The sequence below is a fragment of the Protomyctophum parallelum genome (genome assembly GCF_964188405.1).
Source record: "Protomyctophum parallelum genome assembly, chromosome: 7".
Lineage (NCBI taxonomy): Eukaryota > Metazoa > Chordata > Actinopteri > Myctophiformes > Myctophidae > Protomyctophum > Protomyctophum parallelum.
In genome coordinates this window covers 12,393,088-12,412,494 of record NC_139705.1, presented here as the reverse complement: position 1 = coordinate 12,412,494, position 19,407 = coordinate 12,393,088, and the positions used below count along the sequence as shown (strand labels likewise).

Here is a 19,407-nt window from a genome sequence, read left to right as displayed (position 1 = left end):
TACATTAGTTGTGCCATTACTTCAGACAGAGTAATTATTGGAACTCTAGGGGGAGGCGCTGAATTCCCACCCCTGGATGAATTGTCCATTTCCACTCAGAAAGCTGATCACGTCATTTCGCCCTTTCTAACAGGAGAGAGGGAGGGAGGGGGTAAAGGCACAGGAAGACACCAGAACAATGCGTTGAATGCAGGGTATTGCAGTTGACTACAGAGCCTGCAAAACACATTAGGTAATCTGTTATGACAAGCCTTTATGTGGCCCATTCCCCTCCCTCAAGGACAATGACCCCTTTTACATGGATGTAGCCCTAAACCATTTGATTACTTTATATTAAAAATAATATATATATACACACACACACACACACACACACGTTTGTCCACAGGCTGAAATAAAAGATGTAGAAAAAACGGTAAGTGCTCTAATAACAACGTGATGTTGCTAATGCATCCCCAGTATTCTAATGTGTTATATAATAATAATGACAAAAAGTTAAAACATAAAATAATACAAAAACAATTTAAACTTTCTATGAAGGAGCATTTTGCATGAAGTCAGCAGCACAATTTCCTGTCAAACCTCCACCTTAGGTAAACCTCTGCAAGTGGGCAGAAACCTTCAAGGTAAACCTATACAACTAGTAAAACTAGTCATCTGCCCCCCGGATCTGAACCCAGGTCTACTGTGCACACTTGCTGAAGGGTTTACCACTGAGCTAATAGAGCCTGTCTGGTAGCTCTTGGGAGAACCTGAATTTTGACCTTCAGGTGTGTCAAATGTTGTGTGACTCGTGTCCAACCTCAGTAAGAGCAGGGAGATCAGATACAGCCACCCCAATTGGCACTGGCTTGCACATGACATTGTAATTGCCTAGCAAAATCAGTGGTAGGGGCCTATATTTCCAAAAGTGCCTCTGACACCAGACTTATTACACCTCAAAATACATACATCGACAAAATTATCTATTAAATCGCATTACCCACACTGTACATAATGTGGGGTAAGGACTAGTATCAGTAACACAATATTTTGTATTATGCCTATTCAGATTGGACAAAATAACATTTCATTCGCTAAATCAATTTACATAGTTAAGCACCAATTTCGTAATAATTTCTTGCCTACGACATGCTCAAAATAGGTACGCCAACTTGAAAGAGGATAATGCACTTATAAGTCATGACCATAATGGCCTACACAGTATATGGGTTAGCTAACGCTAATATTATTAGCCCTACATAACAACACTTCCTTTCAGAGATATCCCTATCACAGAGGACACAAGGCTATTAGGCTAGGTGGAGTTGTCTGTCAATAGCTGGCTCAGTCCAAACCACTGGGAAAGGTTGCAGCGGCTTGGGCCTGCTGGCCAGCTGCTCCATCCGTACGTACACCGTCTATTTATACAACAGCAGCAGCAGATGGCAGCTGGCGCTTCACATGCCGACAGACTGTCAGTGACAGGAAGGAATGGGCAGGTTTCAGCCGCACAACCTTTCCGCCACACTCCTTGCCTCAACAAACGCGGCTCCCAGGCTTTGGTACATTTTGATAGCTAGCTGGCAAACCCGAGTGACCCCCCCTGATATTAGCCATTTACACAGCCTCGCTGCTGGCCAGGACAACAGGGGCCATAGAAAGGCTTCTAGAAGCTACCAGACAGAGAGAGACAGAGAGAGAGAGAGAGAGAGAGAGAGAGAGAGAGAGAGAGAGAGAGAGAGAGAGAGAGAGAGAGAGACAGAGAGACAGAGACAGAGACAGAGAGAGAGACAGAGAGAGAGACAGAGAGAGAGACAGAGACAGAGAGAGAGACAGAGAGAGAGAGAGAGAGACAGAGAACATGCTAAGCCAGCAGGGCTCCATTCACAAGCTAAACAAACACAGCGCTGTCTGCAACAAAGCGAGAGGGATATTAGGCTGTCTCTCAGGTGTTGACACGTAGAGTTAAAGCCTGCATGGCACAAGACTGAAAGGAAATCAGAGCTGAAAGTGAAATGATAACAAAACTCTGAATGATAATTCACAGCAAATCCAGGGGCCTTTACTCTGTGTGTGTGTGTGTGTGTGTGTGTGTGTGTGTGTGTGTGTGTGTGTGTGTGTGTGTGTGTGTGAGAGAGTGAGTGAGTGAGTGTGTGTGTGTGAGAGTGAGTGAGAGTGAGTGTGAGTGCGCGCGCGTGCATGCGTGTGTGCGTGTGCGTGCGTGTGCATCCTATGAACTTAGATGTCAGCTTCACAGCTATGGAGGAAAGTCAGTCCTCCTTCAAAAAAGGGCATTCTGGCCCGGGCCGGCCTAGCAGCCCAGGCAACTAGTCTGGTAATCTAGCCTGACAGCATGTCTTGGGTTTGAGTCCCAAGAATCCCGCATCAAAGATCATTCAAACACATCCAATGTGACAAAAGGGGCCCTGAGAGCTATAGTTGCGCTTCCATAGCATCACAGGGCATTTCGCAGCTTAAAAATAACACCCATGTTATGCCAAGCTGTTCACAAAAGGCACTATGCTAGAGATTTTACATGAATGAAATGGAAGGAATATTTAATGTGTATTTGAGCTGAAAATCTGTCTGGTTTAATAGTAGAACAAAGACCTTTTCTTCTCAACATGAGAGGGTACAATATTAAAAATCACACCTGTGTGAAGTGAGGGGCGCTCTTATCATTATGCATCATCATACATCATCTCATGATAAACTGAATTTATGTGATTGCCAATTGGTGGGTAAAATGTACACCATATTTAGCGGACATCTGACCTAATTTATCCTTTCATTGTCAATGACAAATTTTGAATTTGAGACGCGTGGGAACAAAAGCTGTATGGAGGGGCTAAAAATCAGTGTACTGTGAAGTGAGATGCGCTCACTGTATTTATATTGGCCACATGAAGTCTCACGTTGTCAATGTAAACATTAAAAGTCCATAGACTTGGCTGCCATATGACATAATTTTCAAAAGCCATGCATTGGAGGCAAAAAGGTAATGTAATCAGTCAGGGAAAGAAATCATTTAAAAAAATTAACACTACGCACGCAGGCACGTGCATGTGAACTTCTGCAGCTGTTTAACTCCACTATAGCCAGCACTTAAAACTAGATAGGGCCTACTTGTCCTGGAAAGCTTTTCCAGACATAAGCCAATGCACTGCAGTATAAATTGTCCATCAACGCTAGTGCCAGGCCGAGACAAGAGATCTCATTCCTAAAATGAAGTTGGGCAGGAGCCCACTATAAGTGACAGAGGGGGAGAGAGGGATGAGAGGGTGAGAAGAGGGGAGAAGAGCGCAAACTCAACTCAAGTAGGTTTTTACTAAAGACGGGACATATTGCTGTACAAATACAGTGTACAAATACTTTGGGTGCTCATACCCCCAAATGGGTATGGACTAGAACCACCATTCTACATACAGAAGGCCAGTCTTGGGAATACCTGCCATGTAAAAGTTATTTATGATTTGAGTTTAAATTTGGAAAACATGGATAAACCCCATCCAAAACTCAAGCACAGTATAAATCCGTCCCTGCTACAATCATACGACCTTTAAGTGGAATGGCTGGATGTGGGACCAGGCATTATGGACAAGGGAGGAAAGAGCCCCTAACATTCACCTCTCACAATAGGCACCCATTTTACTGAGCAGTGACCTGGATTTCCTCAACTAGCCTACGTACAGAAACTATAGCCTCTCTTTAAAGGAGAATTCCATACTAAAAGGCTTTCTTACCTTTCTTTGTAGTTGTTACGTCCCCATCAAAGAGGTCCAGGTGTTATTTTGTGCAAAAGCTCCTTATTGGCTATTTCCCCTACCATAAGCCCTAAATGAATTGCATTGCATTGAATGGGATGTATGGGGTGTTGTGCTAATTCACTTATTTCCATCGAAATAAGTAGTAAACTGTGCCGCTTGGGTTATTATTTACATTATGAAGAGAGGATACAAAAAAATTATAATTTTGAGCGATGGAAATAAGCGAATTAGCACAACACCCCATACATCCCATTTAATTCAATGCAATTCATTTAGGGCTTATGGTAGGGGAAATAGCCAATAAGGAGCTTTTGCACAAAATAACACCTGGACCTCTTTGATGGGGACGTAACAACTACAAAGAAAGGTAATAAAGCCTTTTAGTATGGAATTCTCCTTTAAGTGTCCACTTGCTTTATGTAAACCTTGTTAGCATAAGAATATATGAATACTTTGAATACTTTAAAAAAAGAAGAAATAGGGAAATGTTCAAAATTCTGAAGATATCCTATCTACAAAGTCGCACCAAAACGCAGGGAGAAAGGTAAAGAAGACCCAACTACTGCTGCAAACGCAAACATTTAGAAGCAAGGGCAACTGATGGAGCTCTAAAACGATGAAATGCGCCGGTAAAGTGACAATTTTACAAGATCCCACTCCCCCCGCTGACAAGACGGTCCCGGTGGGGCACTGGAACGGGTCGTACCACCGGGAACCACAAAGGGTTAATCCTCCACTGACGACACCGTTGTATGACTAACCCTTTATCTAGCATCGTCTCTGCGGTAAAGGGACATTGTGTGCGTGCGTGTCGGAGTTACACGTGGATGCTTGCGGTGTGTGTGCATGCATGCGTGCGTGTGTGCATGTGTGTGTGTGTCTCCTATCAATTAGCTGCAGGGTATGCTATGAACACAGCACAGCAGCATGCGACAGAGGTTTCAATGAACCAAAGGGAGGGAACGCTCATCCAACGTATTAATCTGTGCCAATGACAAAAATGTACTTCAGAAAGATCAGGGGTCCACATTGTCAACTAGATTTTGGTACCACCTAAGGTGACTTTTGTATTCCTATGTCTCTGATTTATATTTTGGTATGATAACTCTACCAATTCAGTAGCTTAATGGCAGTTATATGTGACCACACCATAGGCAAAATTATCCAAGTTTCAAGTTTTATTATTTAAGTAGCATGTGACGTGTCAAACTAGGGGGTTATCGTGATTCTGTAAGCCTTCAAAATAAGACTGAAAAGACTGAAAAGATCGTGCCACTGGGTGAATTAAATGATGATTTAGTCTGATGAATTAAATAATACTTCCCTTTCCCCAGTCGAGCCAGTCCCCACCATGTGTCATGAATAATACAAAGTGAGCACAGTGACCAACATTATGCAGCTCGTGCCTGGACTACAGAGGGCCTTAGCAGCTAACTACTGAATTCAGCCCGTGGGAGGAAATGAAACAAGGTGCTGTGTTGGTCCGAGTGGACAAAAAAGCAGACACAAAACGAACTAAAAAACTGCATTCACTTTATTTTCAATGGGAAAGTCCAGCCATTTTAGCCCACTGAGGGTAACGAGCCAAAGTGCAGAAGAAGAGAAGGAAGCCAGGAGGAACGCGATGACCTCAGAACAAGCGCACCATTATCTGCCTTTAGTCGCTGCTTGCATCATCAAGCCAGAGATGCGTGGCGATGGATGTGGGCTGCTGCTGTGAGCACAGTGGGATTTAAAGCAACAGAGGAAAAACACACTGTATTGGTATCTGTGTTAGAAACAGTAGGGCTGCAACTATTGATTATTTTCTCAGCGAAAATATCCAATTATTTCTTAAATGAATAACCGAGAAGCTTGTTTTTTGGGGGGGGGGGTTTTACTATCAATGCAAAAATATTCTAAATGGATTTTTATGATAAGTTAGAATGTCCTTTATCAGTGTCACACAAAAATAGCGAATGTACAAGGTAAGCTTGTACATCGTGTTGTGATGCAATGCGCACTCAGTGAGCTTGTAGATTGCGGTATTTTTTAAAATCTATTTTTTCTTTTTAAATATACTAAATAAAAAACATAACTACTTTTTATTAAAACTGAATATTGTTTATAATCTATTAAATCGATTAGTTTCATTAACTGTACATCCATTGGTATGCAGGCAGCCGGTCAATCTTTATCCACAAACACAATATAAAGTATGAGCAAGATGTACAGCCTTATCAGACGCCTTATCAATATTGCATGTCTTCCCCTTTCATACGTTGCATAGGATCCTGCCACTCAAGGAGGCCACAACGTTCCTGGTATAGAGCAGGGGTTCTCAGCATTTATGACTGTGGACCCCCGGAAATGCTTTGGCCATGTCTCGCGATTTTGATTAAATCCTATTTTGATATCGATCCGATACCGATATTGCATTTTAAGGCCAATATCGGCCGATACCAATGTGATAACCGATTAATTGCCAATTCCTTGTTAGCATTATATTGTTGTACCTTCTTAGGTGGGGTAAAAGTTAATAACTTAGGAGTTGTGGGCTCAAGGCTGGCCTTTCACTTTAGTAATATTAATAAACCAAATGGATATGGTTGTCTTCCTGCAGGCTGGCAGCTACTGTAATCTAAGTGTAGGTCTCTAGGATCAGATCCCAATGTGCATCCATCTACTGTAAAGGACACTGGACAGTGCTTCAGATCCACACACAAGAGGACAATGAAAAAGAGACAACAGCTTCATCCTTTGGCAAAACTGTATATATTTCACAGCTTTCTAAGCCTTGAACGGTGTGACTGAAATCCCATCACTCCTGGCTGTCTGGGCGGCTGTGTGCACTCACTGTAGTGTGATGCCCCCCCAATCACGCTCTGCCGCACGTGACTCATGCTTGTGCACGACTTTCACCGTCTCTGCTGTTACGACAATTCACCCTCCTCCCCCTTTCAAGCCAGCTCGTATCATCATATCCTCTGCTCTCCCCTCATCTTTGGCAAAGAGGTGCACACAGTCTTGTGTATATAATATACACACACAGTCATACACTAACGAATGCACGCAGAGACTAAATAGCCGAAGGCACTGATAGTGAGCTAAAAAATACTGGAGGGTATGTACTGATGTTTGTACAATATAGGAGAATATCTCAAATACAAATGTGGGGTGATGCATTTGTGATGCTTGCTCAGCTACCTACTTAACATGCAAACTATGAGCTTCATCATAACTGTCAAAATAACCAAAAGACTACAGACCAAAGCACTACAATACTTTGTAAATCTCAAGGTGCATCATTAATCATGGCTGCAGAGTGTAAACTGTAAGCTGGCATAGTTTCATGAGGATTCGTGTAGGTTTATTCACCAGCAGGTGCACATACGGTACAATCTGAAAGGTAATGCACTCCACCTGTTTTGTAGAACTGTACATATTTTCATTATTTCTGTCTCATCTCTTGCCAATCCCTGATCCCTGTGGTGAATTACCTGCCAACCACTTCACCTGTGTGCCTGGCACAGGGTCTACCTGGTGATTGTTGTGTCAACTACAATTACATTGTAAGTTTGAAGTATGTGAGTGCAGAATCTGCAGATATTAGGATAATTGGTGGTCAACTTTCTTTGGATTCTATGAGCTCATTCTAAATTAAGCTAGACATATGCAATCTCAAAGTTGTCACGTACAGTACCAAGCAAGCCTATCTCATCACGGGATTGATGCTGGGCTGAAATCAATCTAAAGTGGAGTACTGTCGTAACAAAACTCTGCATATCTTGAGCATTGGCTTCCCGGATATGTGTAAACTGAAACTAAATGGAGAGGGTGGTGAAAAGTCAACACAAGTGAGGAGTGTGAAAGTGTGTGGTCAGCTAGAGAGCAAAAACAGCAATGTGCGAGAGCATTTATCACTTTACCCTTCTGACCTCTGCCTGGGCAAGTGAATTCCACGACATACCCTATTCCTGGTACACAGTAAAGTCCACAGTGCATTAATACAAATGTGTACAAAGACATGTAAAACCAATGTTTAACTTTGTTTAACTCAATTAGGACTGAGGTCCCCAGGGTTCTATACTTGGTCCACTCCTTTGTTCACTGCACACAAAATCTCTTCACAGACAAAAGGCCAATCTACAAGGTCACAACATGCTTTGCCCCTACTTTATAAAGACAGACAGAAAACGGTCAGAAGATAGATATCACACGCACACGCACACGCACACGCGCACACACACACACACACACACACACACACACACACAAAGCTACTGTATATCCGACTTCATTTGGATAAAGGTTGACTGTGTACAGTCAGTGTTTCATTGAAACAGTGCAAATGGGATCATGAGATCATGTGCACATCACCCCACCCCTGTAGTGCAGAAATTATCCCAAATCATGTGCTTCTGATCAACATACAAAGAACAACATACTTCAAGGAAGTTGCAGGTGATAGAACAGCTGATGGTATCAGCAGACCACATCATGTTATAAATGGTTTGCAGAAAAATAAGTAAACAGCAGCACATGGGCCGGATTGTGTCTTGACTCTTGACCTAAAGTTACAGATCTAAAAAATCATCCCATCCTAACAACTATCCTGACTCTCCCAATTAAGTAATGAACAAAAAAAAATGCAACTTGCTATGCCGAGACCAAAGCGTGAGATCATGTCGGTCAGTCAGGAATGCAATGCATCTCTCTGATGATCACCAACTAGCGTGCGCAACGTGTCATGCCGCAAAACAATCACAAGCATGACGATCAGTCGGTGAGGAATGCAACACCCTGAGTGTACATGGCTTGGTGTAACTACAAGGGTCAGCAGTGGGATTACAGTGGGCAGGGCGTGGCAACCTGAGGCATGCAGGAGGATTACTGGTCTTAATCAGGTCAATCACCCCTGTCTGTCTACAACTCTACACAGAGTTCAATGGCAAGAAGAGGACCTTCCACATGCAAAACCCCTGCTCACAATGTGCCCTTGTCTTCTTATCCGGTCACTTTGCTCTTCAGTGACAGTGAGACCCTCAACCATTAACTCACACATGCAATCATGGAGGTGGGAGAGTCACTGTATCCATGTTCACCGCTCACAATAACCCTATGGTAAACAGGGAATATGGGGATGACCCCATGGAGGGCTATGAGGTAGGGCTGAACATGATTATTGATCAGTCAGACTGATTTGCTATAGAAATTGTTATCAATTATTGGTCATGATGACTTGGGTTGGGACGAAATTCCACTTTTGCATACATCATCTGCCTCAGACCCAAGTGGACTTCTAAAATAAATAGATTTGGATGTTTTTTTAATATGGTTAAATAAAATGCCACTTTTAATATCAATACTAAAGCCCAACCGATGCCACGTTTTTGGGGGTTCGATGGCGATCCCGATTTTGAAGAGTCCTAGCCAAAAGCTTGCCGTCTACCGAGCAATCTTCATTCCTACTCTCACCTATGGTCATGAAGTGTGGGTCATGACCGAAAGAATAAGGTCGCGAATACACGCGGACGAAATTAGTTTTCTTCAACGGGTGGCTGGCATCTCCCTTAGAGATAGGGTGATAAGTTCAGTCACGCGAGAGACTCGGAGAAGAGTCGCTACTTCTTCGCTTGGAAAAGAGCCAGCTTAGGTGGTTCGGGCATCTGGTTAGGATGCCTCTCGGGCGTCTCCCTAGGGAGGTCCTCGAGGCACGTCCCACTGGGAGGAGATCCAGGGGGCAGACCAAGGCGCAGTTAGAGGAATCACATCGACTCACTGGCCTTGGAATGCCTCAGGATCCCCCAGGAGGAAGTTACTAATGTTGCTCTGGAGAGGGAAGTCTGAAGCTCTCTGGTGGAGCTGTTGCCCCCGGGACCCGACTACGGATAAGCTGTTGATTGAAGACGGATGGCTGGATGGATAGCCCAACGATTACCAATCTTGAAATCAATTTAAAAAAAACTGAAATTAAAATATGATTCAAGTTTCTATGTGAAAACATTTAATTTAGAAGCAAACAAATAGAAGAAAAAGAAAAGAAACAACCTTATGATAGATAACTTTTAATAAATAAGCAAACAAATAAATATTAATATTAATCTACAAGCTTCAAAGCATAACATTGTGATGCATTGTGAGCTTGTAGATTGGCTATTTGTGAAAAAGTTTAAAAGGTTCAAATTTGGGACACGTTGCCTGCATAGTGCATAAACTCAAAATCAAAACATGATTAACTAGATAGAGTAGGTGCACTCCTATGATCTCCGGTAGGTTGGCTAGTACTACCCACAGCCCACAAACTTTGGAAGTCAATCGTAGCCAATGAGAATGCAATATGAAACATCTACAGTAGCAGACCCTTGATCACATGACTACAGACAAAATGTAATCTGTAGGATTAGCAGAAAAAAGTGTTTTGCAAAAAAGAAAAAAGCTAAATGGGGGGGAAATTTGTCAGGCGGAAATAGGCATGACCTACATGGGGAGTTGCATCATGATCCAATTAATCCAGGGGGGAAATATTTTGACTGTACGACACGACCTATGGTTCAAAACGTGAATCGATCTGTTATAGTGCCACCAATGCCATGAGGCTGATTTGAAAGATTTGGGGCAGAGGTTCTTCCTTGGTCTACTGGGAGAGTGCATGAAAAGAGGCGCTTCCCAGCCTGGCGGAGATAATTATTACACCAATTACTTTGTCATCATTTATTGTTCGATCCTGCCCTAAAGATCACCTCTGCAGATGATCTTTAGGGCATCTTTATCTTTCACTTAGCTGGCTCTGAGAGGAAACTCAGCAGAATTTTATCTGAGAGGTGACCTGACCTTCCCTAAGTGCCACACATCACATCATTCATTTTAATATTTTAAAATGTAAAAAAAAAAAGAAAAGAAAGCTACATAACAAGTTGATTGCAATGCAATGTGTTGTGAGCTTGTAGTTGGCTATTTTACAAATATGGTAGTCACAACATCGACATTGAGGTTAAACATATTGGGATATTACATTTTGGGCATATCCACAGCACTAGCTAAGCTCGATATCATCCATAAACGATATTCAATCTTTGTCACATGAAGATCATCAATATCTTACTCATGGTGATGAATCATCTCCCATAATGTAAGAGGTCAATGAACAAAACAATGTGTCAAAAATGTTCATCCAATTTTACACAGGTTTGTTCTACTGCTGTTGGCCTGACATAACAGACATACTGTAACATACAGTAGGACCAACTAATGTGGTCATTAGCCTCATTGGGCTTTACATACGAGTATGAGTAACTGCGCATTGGTTGATAGTTGGAACATAACACATGGATTACATAACCAATGTGGTGCCCACATCAGGGTCCTAATAAAGGCTGGCTTTTGAAGTTGTGGGGTTCTCTCACATTTGAAGGAGCAGTACTACTAACGCAACAGCCCAGCTGGTTAGTTGCATTTGCTGTGGTATGTCTGAGGGTGTCTGCTGAAAGAGGCCTTTACTTAGTTCCAAGTCTGTTCTTAGAGGCCGGCTTGGACACCTCTCCTGCACACTGGATAATCAATTTACCGTGTCTGAGCTATCTTTCACTGTCCTTCATGCACAGTGGAGACTGTGACTACCCTTGCACCAACACAATATTTGTTCTTCTGAGGTACACTGACAGCACATACACAAACAAAAACATGTCCTTGAGCACATGGCAAGAATGAGGGGAATGCCATGGCTTCATCCACACAGCCGGCAAGCATCTACAGTACAACCTGACCAAGCATCTACAGTACAACCTGACCAAGCAACTACATTTTAACATACCAAATCTACCAGAACAGCTCTTAGCCCCATATGCTAGCCTTCATCAGGCTAACATTAGGCTGACAAAAGACACTATCGAGGTCGGAAATGGCAAATTCCAAATTGGATTCTGTATCATAAAATGGCTTACTTATTTTGAAATTCAAAATCATGCTGTAAAATTATAGATTTAAAAATGAAAAAAGTATGAATCATGTCCATGCATCACCCAAGCCTCGACAGTCTCAAGCCTTTCAGAACAAACAGCTGCTGGAAGAAGAAAGAACCAGAAGTAGGGGTATGGCCCATGTAACGTAAGTAAACCATAGGTGACTGACTTAGAGAAACAGCGTATGTTTTCACAAGTCACAACACATCATATCATCTGGGCTGTGTGTTCATAGGTTCATGTGTGTGTTTATTATGACACGAGCGAACCACAATCTCTCATCCCGCTAATAAGACAGCATTCTCAGCATACCATCTGCAATAGAGTCCTGATGAATGGAAGAGTATGGCTGCCTGCCAGCCTCCCATTCTGCTCTGCAATCTGCCCATGTGATAGGAGGAGGTGCTGTAGACTCAGAGTAGACACTACTGCAGCCTCCTCTCTCTCTCCCCCTCACTTACACACTACCCCCAACAAAAAAAACACTGCATATTCTACTGCAGCTCTGCTACAAACCTCAAGTCACTCTCCAGCACCTCTGGGTGTCATTGGCATGATGGAAACCCAGGGATCTGATGCTATATGAACCCGAAAGTACTAGGGATTTGACGGAAAGCTTCTCTAGTCTTTGGAGGAGTTTGAGAGATAAAGGACAAGTGAGGCATATCTGGTAGGAGAGGCCTGATCTTATGTTCGATTCATATGGGCTTAGTCTAATGAGGCTGATATGATCCCAGTGACAGAAAGAACAAGCCCCAGGCAAACATACATTGGATCCTGTTTTAATAGAACAGAACAGGTTTCTCACAAGGTCTCTGGAAAGGTTTTACTGCATGGCTCTCTCTGTAGGAGGCGAGACGTATAGAAATGGGTCTGTCTGTCTGTTTGTGTCCGTATGACCGGGGCTAATCTTACAAACCGCTGGACCGATCAAATGCTGCCAACAGGCCTAAAAAAACGCATTGTTTCTTTAATCGTATGGCCTAAACATGCATACAGTAGAAGCCAAGAGATACATCATGGTTGACTGACGTCAGAGCAGCCATATGACGTGACAACCGAGATCCACATAGGGGCTACGCCGTAACATGACCCCGTCTCGTTATTGGGTCATTTGACGTCTGTAGGGTAACCCAACGTCAGGCAGATGGTATTGATCCAGTGCTTTTAATGAGACACACAACAATGTGTTTGGGGTCAGCTACGCTTGCCATTTAAAGTGGCAAGAGAGACTCACAGTAACAGGCCAACAGGCTGAATCTGTACAAAACATCTGTAAGCTCTGTGTTGTTTTGCCACAGATACCCTTTGGCCTTTCACAGAAATACAATTATTACCACAGAAGCACATGGCACATTTAGCCAACACAAATAGTTTTTTCATGGCTATACAGTGATGAGTTTGTTTATCGGACGTCGCAGGTATAAGCACTGCACCGTTATTTAATTATTTAAATTTCAAAGAAAGTATCTAGGCAAATTACAATATGGATTTTGTTTTCTTTCATTTGAACATGAGCTTTGAAGACAGAATTAATTAAATGAATCAAGTCCCCATTTGGAACACGTAATTTTCTATTCTTAGTTAGATTAATTTTTTGGGGGGAGCCATATCACACATGTAAAATATGTAAAATCCAACAGTATAATTAAAACATGAAAGTTATCAGAAGAAGCCCAAGCTCTGGGCTGCATATTAAGTGTATCTATTGAGCGTCCATCTTAATCATCGATCCAGATGATATGCCGTCGGAGGGGAGACAAATTGCATTGGCTGACACTGCAACTGAATATAAAGTAAGGTAATTTTCTTTACATCAAACAATACGATACAATATCTGCAAAGGTTAAACTGCATTTTTGTATTGCTGGATCTTATTCTCCCATGTTTTTTTTCATTTGAATGAAATATGTATTATATTTTTAAATGGCCAACATTTGAGTTTTGCCAAAAGATCTGCAACGGCCCCATGATCCCCCTGTTACCTTAAAATGGAGCTATGTGCAGAAAAGGGAGTGTGTGTTGCCAAACTATATGTGCAAACCACAGAAATGGGTAAAACCACATATAAAAACTACATTAAATATGATTGCATTCTGCAACACTGCACGGGGGAGGGGCCCAAAACGACTGTTTGGGGATGACCTCTGTGTCGACCACAATGGACCAACTCAGCGTTTCTCACACTGAAGACTCCTCGGGCATGCACCTCCTTTCAAAAGGAGGAGGAATTTCACTCAGTGTGCCTTTTATTCCCTTTCAGGCTGTTTGTTCCTCAACCGTCCACCATTCAGTTTGCTCATTCTGCCGTTAGCAAATGAGACCCCTGCAGCAAGAGCAGGCAGGAGATCGTATATGATGTGCGGAAGTGAATTCGTACTACACGGCAGGGGGGTATAAACTTTGAGAATAGTGTCACTATGTAGTGTGCGTGTGCGTGTGCGTGTGCGTGTGTGCGTGTGCGTGTTTTACTCACTGGTGGACTTCCCTTGCATCTGAATGATACATTTTGAGTCCTTGCCCGTCTCCCTGGAGTTGAAGGGGCGAACTCGAACACAAACTTTTACAGACGCCCCAGACATGGTTGCAGTCAAGGACGTTCACTTAAGATTCCAAATATGTCTTTCCTGCAAGAAGCATAAAAACATTTGGGTTTCCATGAAGAACATGACAACACGCTCACACACAACAAACAGAATAAACATCACAGCTTGCATTTATAACTAATTTATAAATCATGTCCATCCTAGGGTACATACTACATTCTAAACTGCAACTGCTCCATTAAAGTCCCACCATAGCTTTATTCCTATATTCCATTTCCATTCATAACAGCCTACTACAACAAACATGGCTGACCAAGAGCACCAAGGCTATTTTTCTTTTGGTAAACAACAAATCAAGCAAATCTTCCACCATTCAAATACTGGCAACAAGTATTTATCAACTGTGCAATGTATCTCCCTTGTGTTCAAAGGAAAATGGCCTGCCAGTTATGCCTGCCCATAATATAAGCAGCATGGCGCATGCCATGGCCATGCAACTACTGATCATACAACTACCAGTATGTCTTCTCTCTTCTTTACAATTAATAATATAGCTGTACTTCTTGAGTCCCATCATTAGCACATATTTATATTTTTCATCATGTCCGTGCAGTCAGACAGCCATACTTGCTAAAGCATACGCCCATGAAATTCTATCTACCCAGGTCCCTATTTGGTAGGCAAAAGTCAGAGAGAGAGAGAGAGAGCTAGGCAGGCCTGCTTGCTATACCTATACAGTGTTGTCCCAAGCATAAAAGCAAATGTGATATCCCCCCCCCCCCCCCTCTCTCTCTCTCTCAATTAATATGGGGGCCCCATAGCTGTTTCCAGAACACTACCCCCCCCCCCCCCCACCACCACCACCCTCCCTCCCTTTAAAAACGGTTTTGATACACTACAGTACATTGTTTCCATTCAGGCCTGGACCAATTACCAATGAAACAATGTAACTATTCGGTCCAGAGGTGAAACAAACATGTCACTCATCATCCCAGTGACAGTGACTGACTGGGTGGGGATACGGATGTCTTGGGGGACCGTGATTTTGGTCAGCAAAGCTTTATCAGTCAGACAGCCTTAGCCTTGGCCTCAACGTGTACAGTATCTGTTCAGACTATAAAAGAACAGGAGACAATAACGCCGCACGCAGTATCTACGCCACCACGGGGACATGCAGCAGACAATTACTGTACGCGTAAACAATTATGTAAAAATGTAGGCTAAATGTCTTTTTCCATGTTATAAACAATATGAGGGAGCAGCTGTCATTTTAACTAAGGCGTCGGGCTAATGGGACAGGACAGCCAAGCACTCCTTAAAACCCAACACAGAGTAAACACCAAGCTCTCTTACAACATTTAAAAAATAGAATAGCGTTACATTTTTACTCACTTTAGCAGATTCTTCTCACGAAGGAAAACAGGAACACACCATATGACTGGGAAAACAAGGCGAAAAAACTAGTGGGCGTCAAATGTGGTTTATCAGAATGTGCGAGCGGAAAAAATATGATGAAGTCCACTTTGATGAAAAACACCCATCATAGCAGCATTGTCCGCCACCGGGTGAGTTTTCGCTGCATCGGGTGACTCTTTGGACGAGTTTATTTCCCCGGTTGTGATAGAACGGCGGCCGTATATTATCTGCACACACAAGCGAAACGGAATTGATAATAGATTGCCTTGATTTACCGAAGAGATTACGTCAACTCCCCTCTCCCCTGCTCTGACTGACAGCCCGGCGGGCCAATGAAACGTGACGAATGGTTCTAGGAGCCAATGTCTGATCGTTGACGAGAAGGGTGTCGTTTTGACACGGTAGTCCATGTCCCATGGTCTGAAAGCAAGGATGGTCACGCTGCGATAGGCTATATTTGGTTGCCTGGCAACAGCTGACGCGAGGAGGAGACAACCATTGCCCATTGTAGGCCTGCGTCAGGCTGCGTGCGTGGGACCATAATCTATGCGTGGGAGTCGGACAGACGGGACAGTAGCATGATGTGCGTTGGTTGGTATAGTTGGTACAGTACCAATGTTTGTTTAGACGAGTTATTATCATTGCTACGTTTACAAGAGGAATGTGGGACGTCCGAATTAGTTACATCTAAAACTACGTTTCGATATGTCAACACCCTGCATTTGACAGGAGACTCATTTTATTTGACCATTTCTCCTGCACGACTCCTGAGTCCTGCGCCAGCAGCATTTCTCCTGCTTTTGGGGGATTTAATAGAATTTCACCCTTTTTGCGTGGTCAAAGGATTTTTAATGGATCCCGTATAGTAAAGCCTGATACAAATATAAAATTCCCCAAATCCACCAGAATACGGGAAATTACATCCACTTTGTTACAAATTTTCAGACTAGCACCTGTAACTGCACTTTATTTTTTACTGTCGCCTATGTTTATTTCTTTTTTATTTGCATAGAAATTGTTTAATCTCAGATTTTGTATTGAACTGTACCATTCTACAAACTGAATGAAAAAAATTAAATAAAATAAAAACACTACACAAAATAAGTTTCTGAAAGAAAAAATAAAGTACTTTCAAGTCAGTCTAATAACTATTTTGTTAGAAATTGAATGACAACCATTGACCAACAAACCAATCACAGCAGGCGCCGCTCATCCCTCCGAGCCATGGGATGTAGAGAGAACATTTTTTTTTCTCCTCGTGACGCCACACTGCAGGATTTCTCCTCACCGCTCCCCAGCCAGCGCTGTCACCGCACTAGCACCAGCACAAGGCCTCATACCAGAGCACAGTAGCACACTCAGGGTCACTGGAAAGGGCGCCGTCTAGCTGGGAGGACATTGTAACTACATTTTGCATAGAGCTCACAAAGCCGACAGTGATTCAATCCATCTCAGCTGTATACATTTTGATATCCGTGTTGTTTGTTAGACCTCCAGTTCTCCCAGTGGTATTTTCTGTTCAAAGAGTTTATATTATAGACTTTCAAAGTCCTCCCCCCCCCCCCCAGTCATTACACCTGTGATGTGACAAAGCTGATTCCGATTGTAATAATCAAAAAATAAACTACTGATTAATTAATAATCGACAAAAGACTCCTTCTTTAACATGTGTGCATCATCGTTTATTTCAGTTCAAAATCCTAGCTTCCAAAACAGGTATGTGGTTAAAGGAAATAGATTCCTGTACAGTTAAGGTCAGCAAGGTCAAGTTAGGTACAGTGCGCTTTACGAAAGAGAGCCCATCAGTTGAGAGATATGTTGGTCATTCTTAAGACCAGCCTTTTCCTCTCTCTTTTCCAATGGTGTGCTCCTATGGTACAACTTGTGTCACCAGTGTGTTCATGCTACATTCTCTCGTTCGGCCATTTTTTTTTGCCCAAAAAGATGAGTCCACGAGGCGCTTATACCTGATTTACACTTGGTTGCACACCATTTCATGCACTTAAAACATCAGGTCTACAAGCTCCCAACACAATGCGTTGTGAGCTTGTAGATCTGCCCTTTGCGGTGCGAGACACAATGCACAACCAAGTATACCTCAGGCTTTAGGAGGTTATGGACTTTAGGCCATGCACACACAAAGTAAATTCACTCTGTCATTAGGGAGAAGAAAACAAACCAAAAAAAAAAAACAACAAACTAGAAATGACCAACCGTACAGGTATCTGCCATACAGCTGCTTGACTTCCCACTGTACTCCAATAGAAAGCAGACATTTTAAGCCTAATTTACACTTTATCGCACAACCACGATGCTCACCAAAAATGTCTTTCAACAAGCGATGCGGTCATTATGATAAAAGTATAAATCAGCCTTTAGCTAGAGTTCACGTTGAGCTACATCCTTTAGGGTATAATTCTCATTTCAGAGCCTCGTGAGTGTTAACAGACATTTGTTGGCTGTATGACTAGGAGCAGCATTATGTGAAGTCCTTTAAGCTTGTCATTGTCACCGGCAAGCCATTATATCAGAACCCCATCCGCACCCCTTCCCTAAATGTATTCCACTCCCCTTCACATAATTGGATGTCTCTAACGAAGACAACATACAGTCTTACAAAACAGAGAGAAAAAGAATATTATCAGTGAAGCAAATTAATGCACCTTGCTGCTAAAACTGTTAGGTGTTGGAAACATTCTTGCAGCATTGTAATGCATTGACTACCTCTCATTAAATATATGTATATATTCAGATATATACACAAAGAAAAAACCCATTTAAAAGTCTTATCTTTATTATGTTTTGTTTTTTGATGATGGTCTGAGACCAAAAAAGGATAAAAGGTGGATAAAAATCAAAAAAGGTTTCCTTTTTTTTGTCCTGAATAATTTCTTTTCTTGGTGGTGGTGGTGATACTGAATTCAGGCAAGTTGGTAACATCCCTTAGTTGATGGTTAATAGGGCAGAAGTTGGGGCAGGCCATCTACACTAGTCGTCCTCCTCCCTGCTTTTCTCTCATCCACACCTGGATCCTCTCCTTCAGCTCAGGAACTGAAAAGAAAATATATGGTTAAAAAAGGAAAATATTTCGCTTTTTGACATCTGTGCCGTCTTTGTATGGATTCTGTGTCTTTAAAGATCTGTTCATATCGGAGCAAGTATGTATGGATTGGATTCTGTGGCATTTTGGCAACTTGCCATTCATAACACATCCATCTCAAACAAGCAAAAAAACAACTGTGGAAAAACCAATGTTGCATGAACTATATTGTTTTCTACTCGACAGTGAGAAAGAATCATGGTGTGTCAGTTACCTGACTCCAGCATGCTCTCAGTGAGTGGCTGTCTGTTGAAGGGGTCAGTGGGGGAGTTGAGCAGGTGGCGCAGGATGATGGAGCGGTCCATGATATTCCCAGAGGGCAGTATCACAGGGTCAGTCATCAGGGTGTCCATTAGAGGGTCTATTAGAACAGTCACACACACATACACACACACACATTGTTTTAAAGGCCAAGTTAACAGTCTACCTCCCGATACACAGTATATATTATTTTTTCCCTCATTAAGACAGATGGTAGGAGAGCTGGGATGGGGACAGCAGAGACAGGCACAAAAGGATTCTAGCTGTTTTTCCACACCATTCAAGAGATTTTTCATGCACTCCACCGCAGAGCTGCTATCGATTTGGCAATTATATGACACTATTGTATGCTATTGGGTTTATGATAAGCTTGCAATTCATATCGCACGCCAAAT

General features: G+C 42.5%; 2 protein-coding genes across 9 annotated transcripts in view; both read right to left on the bottom strand.

Moving 5' to 3' along the window:
• The window catches only part of kif1b (kinesin family member 1B), an 88,393-nt gene extending 72,465 nt beyond the window's left edge, over window positions 1-15,928 (bottom strand). For all 5 annotated transcript variants that reach the window (XM_083769172.1, XM_083769175.1, XM_083769173.1 and 2 more), the window contains exons 1-2: window positions 15,628-15,928; window positions 14,166-14,316 (exon numbers count right to left, since the gene is read on the bottom strand). In XM_083769172.1, the coding sequence (XP_083625298.1) occupies window positions 14,166-14,271 (106 nt within the window). In that variant the 5' untranslated portion in view covers window positions 14,272-14,316; window positions 15,628-15,928. The remainder of the gene's footprint in view (window positions 1-14,165; window positions 14,317-15,627) is intronic.
• A 1,389-nt stretch (window positions 15,929-17,317) lies between these two features.
• ube4b (ubiquitination factor E4B, UFD2 homolog) overlaps window positions 17,318-19,407 on the bottom strand; it is a 35,576-nt gene continuing 33,486 nt past the window's right edge. For all 4 annotated transcript variants that reach the window (XM_083768692.1, XM_083768693.1, XM_083768694.1 and 1 more), the window contains 2 exons: window positions 18,966-19,112; window positions 17,318-18,702 (listed from right to left, as the gene is read on the bottom strand). In XM_083768692.1, coding sequence (XP_083624818.1) covers window positions 18,635-18,702; window positions 18,966-19,112 — 215 coding nt within the window. In that variant the 3' untranslated portion in view covers window positions 17,318-18,634. The remainder of the gene's footprint in view (window positions 18,703-18,965; window positions 19,113-19,407) is intronic.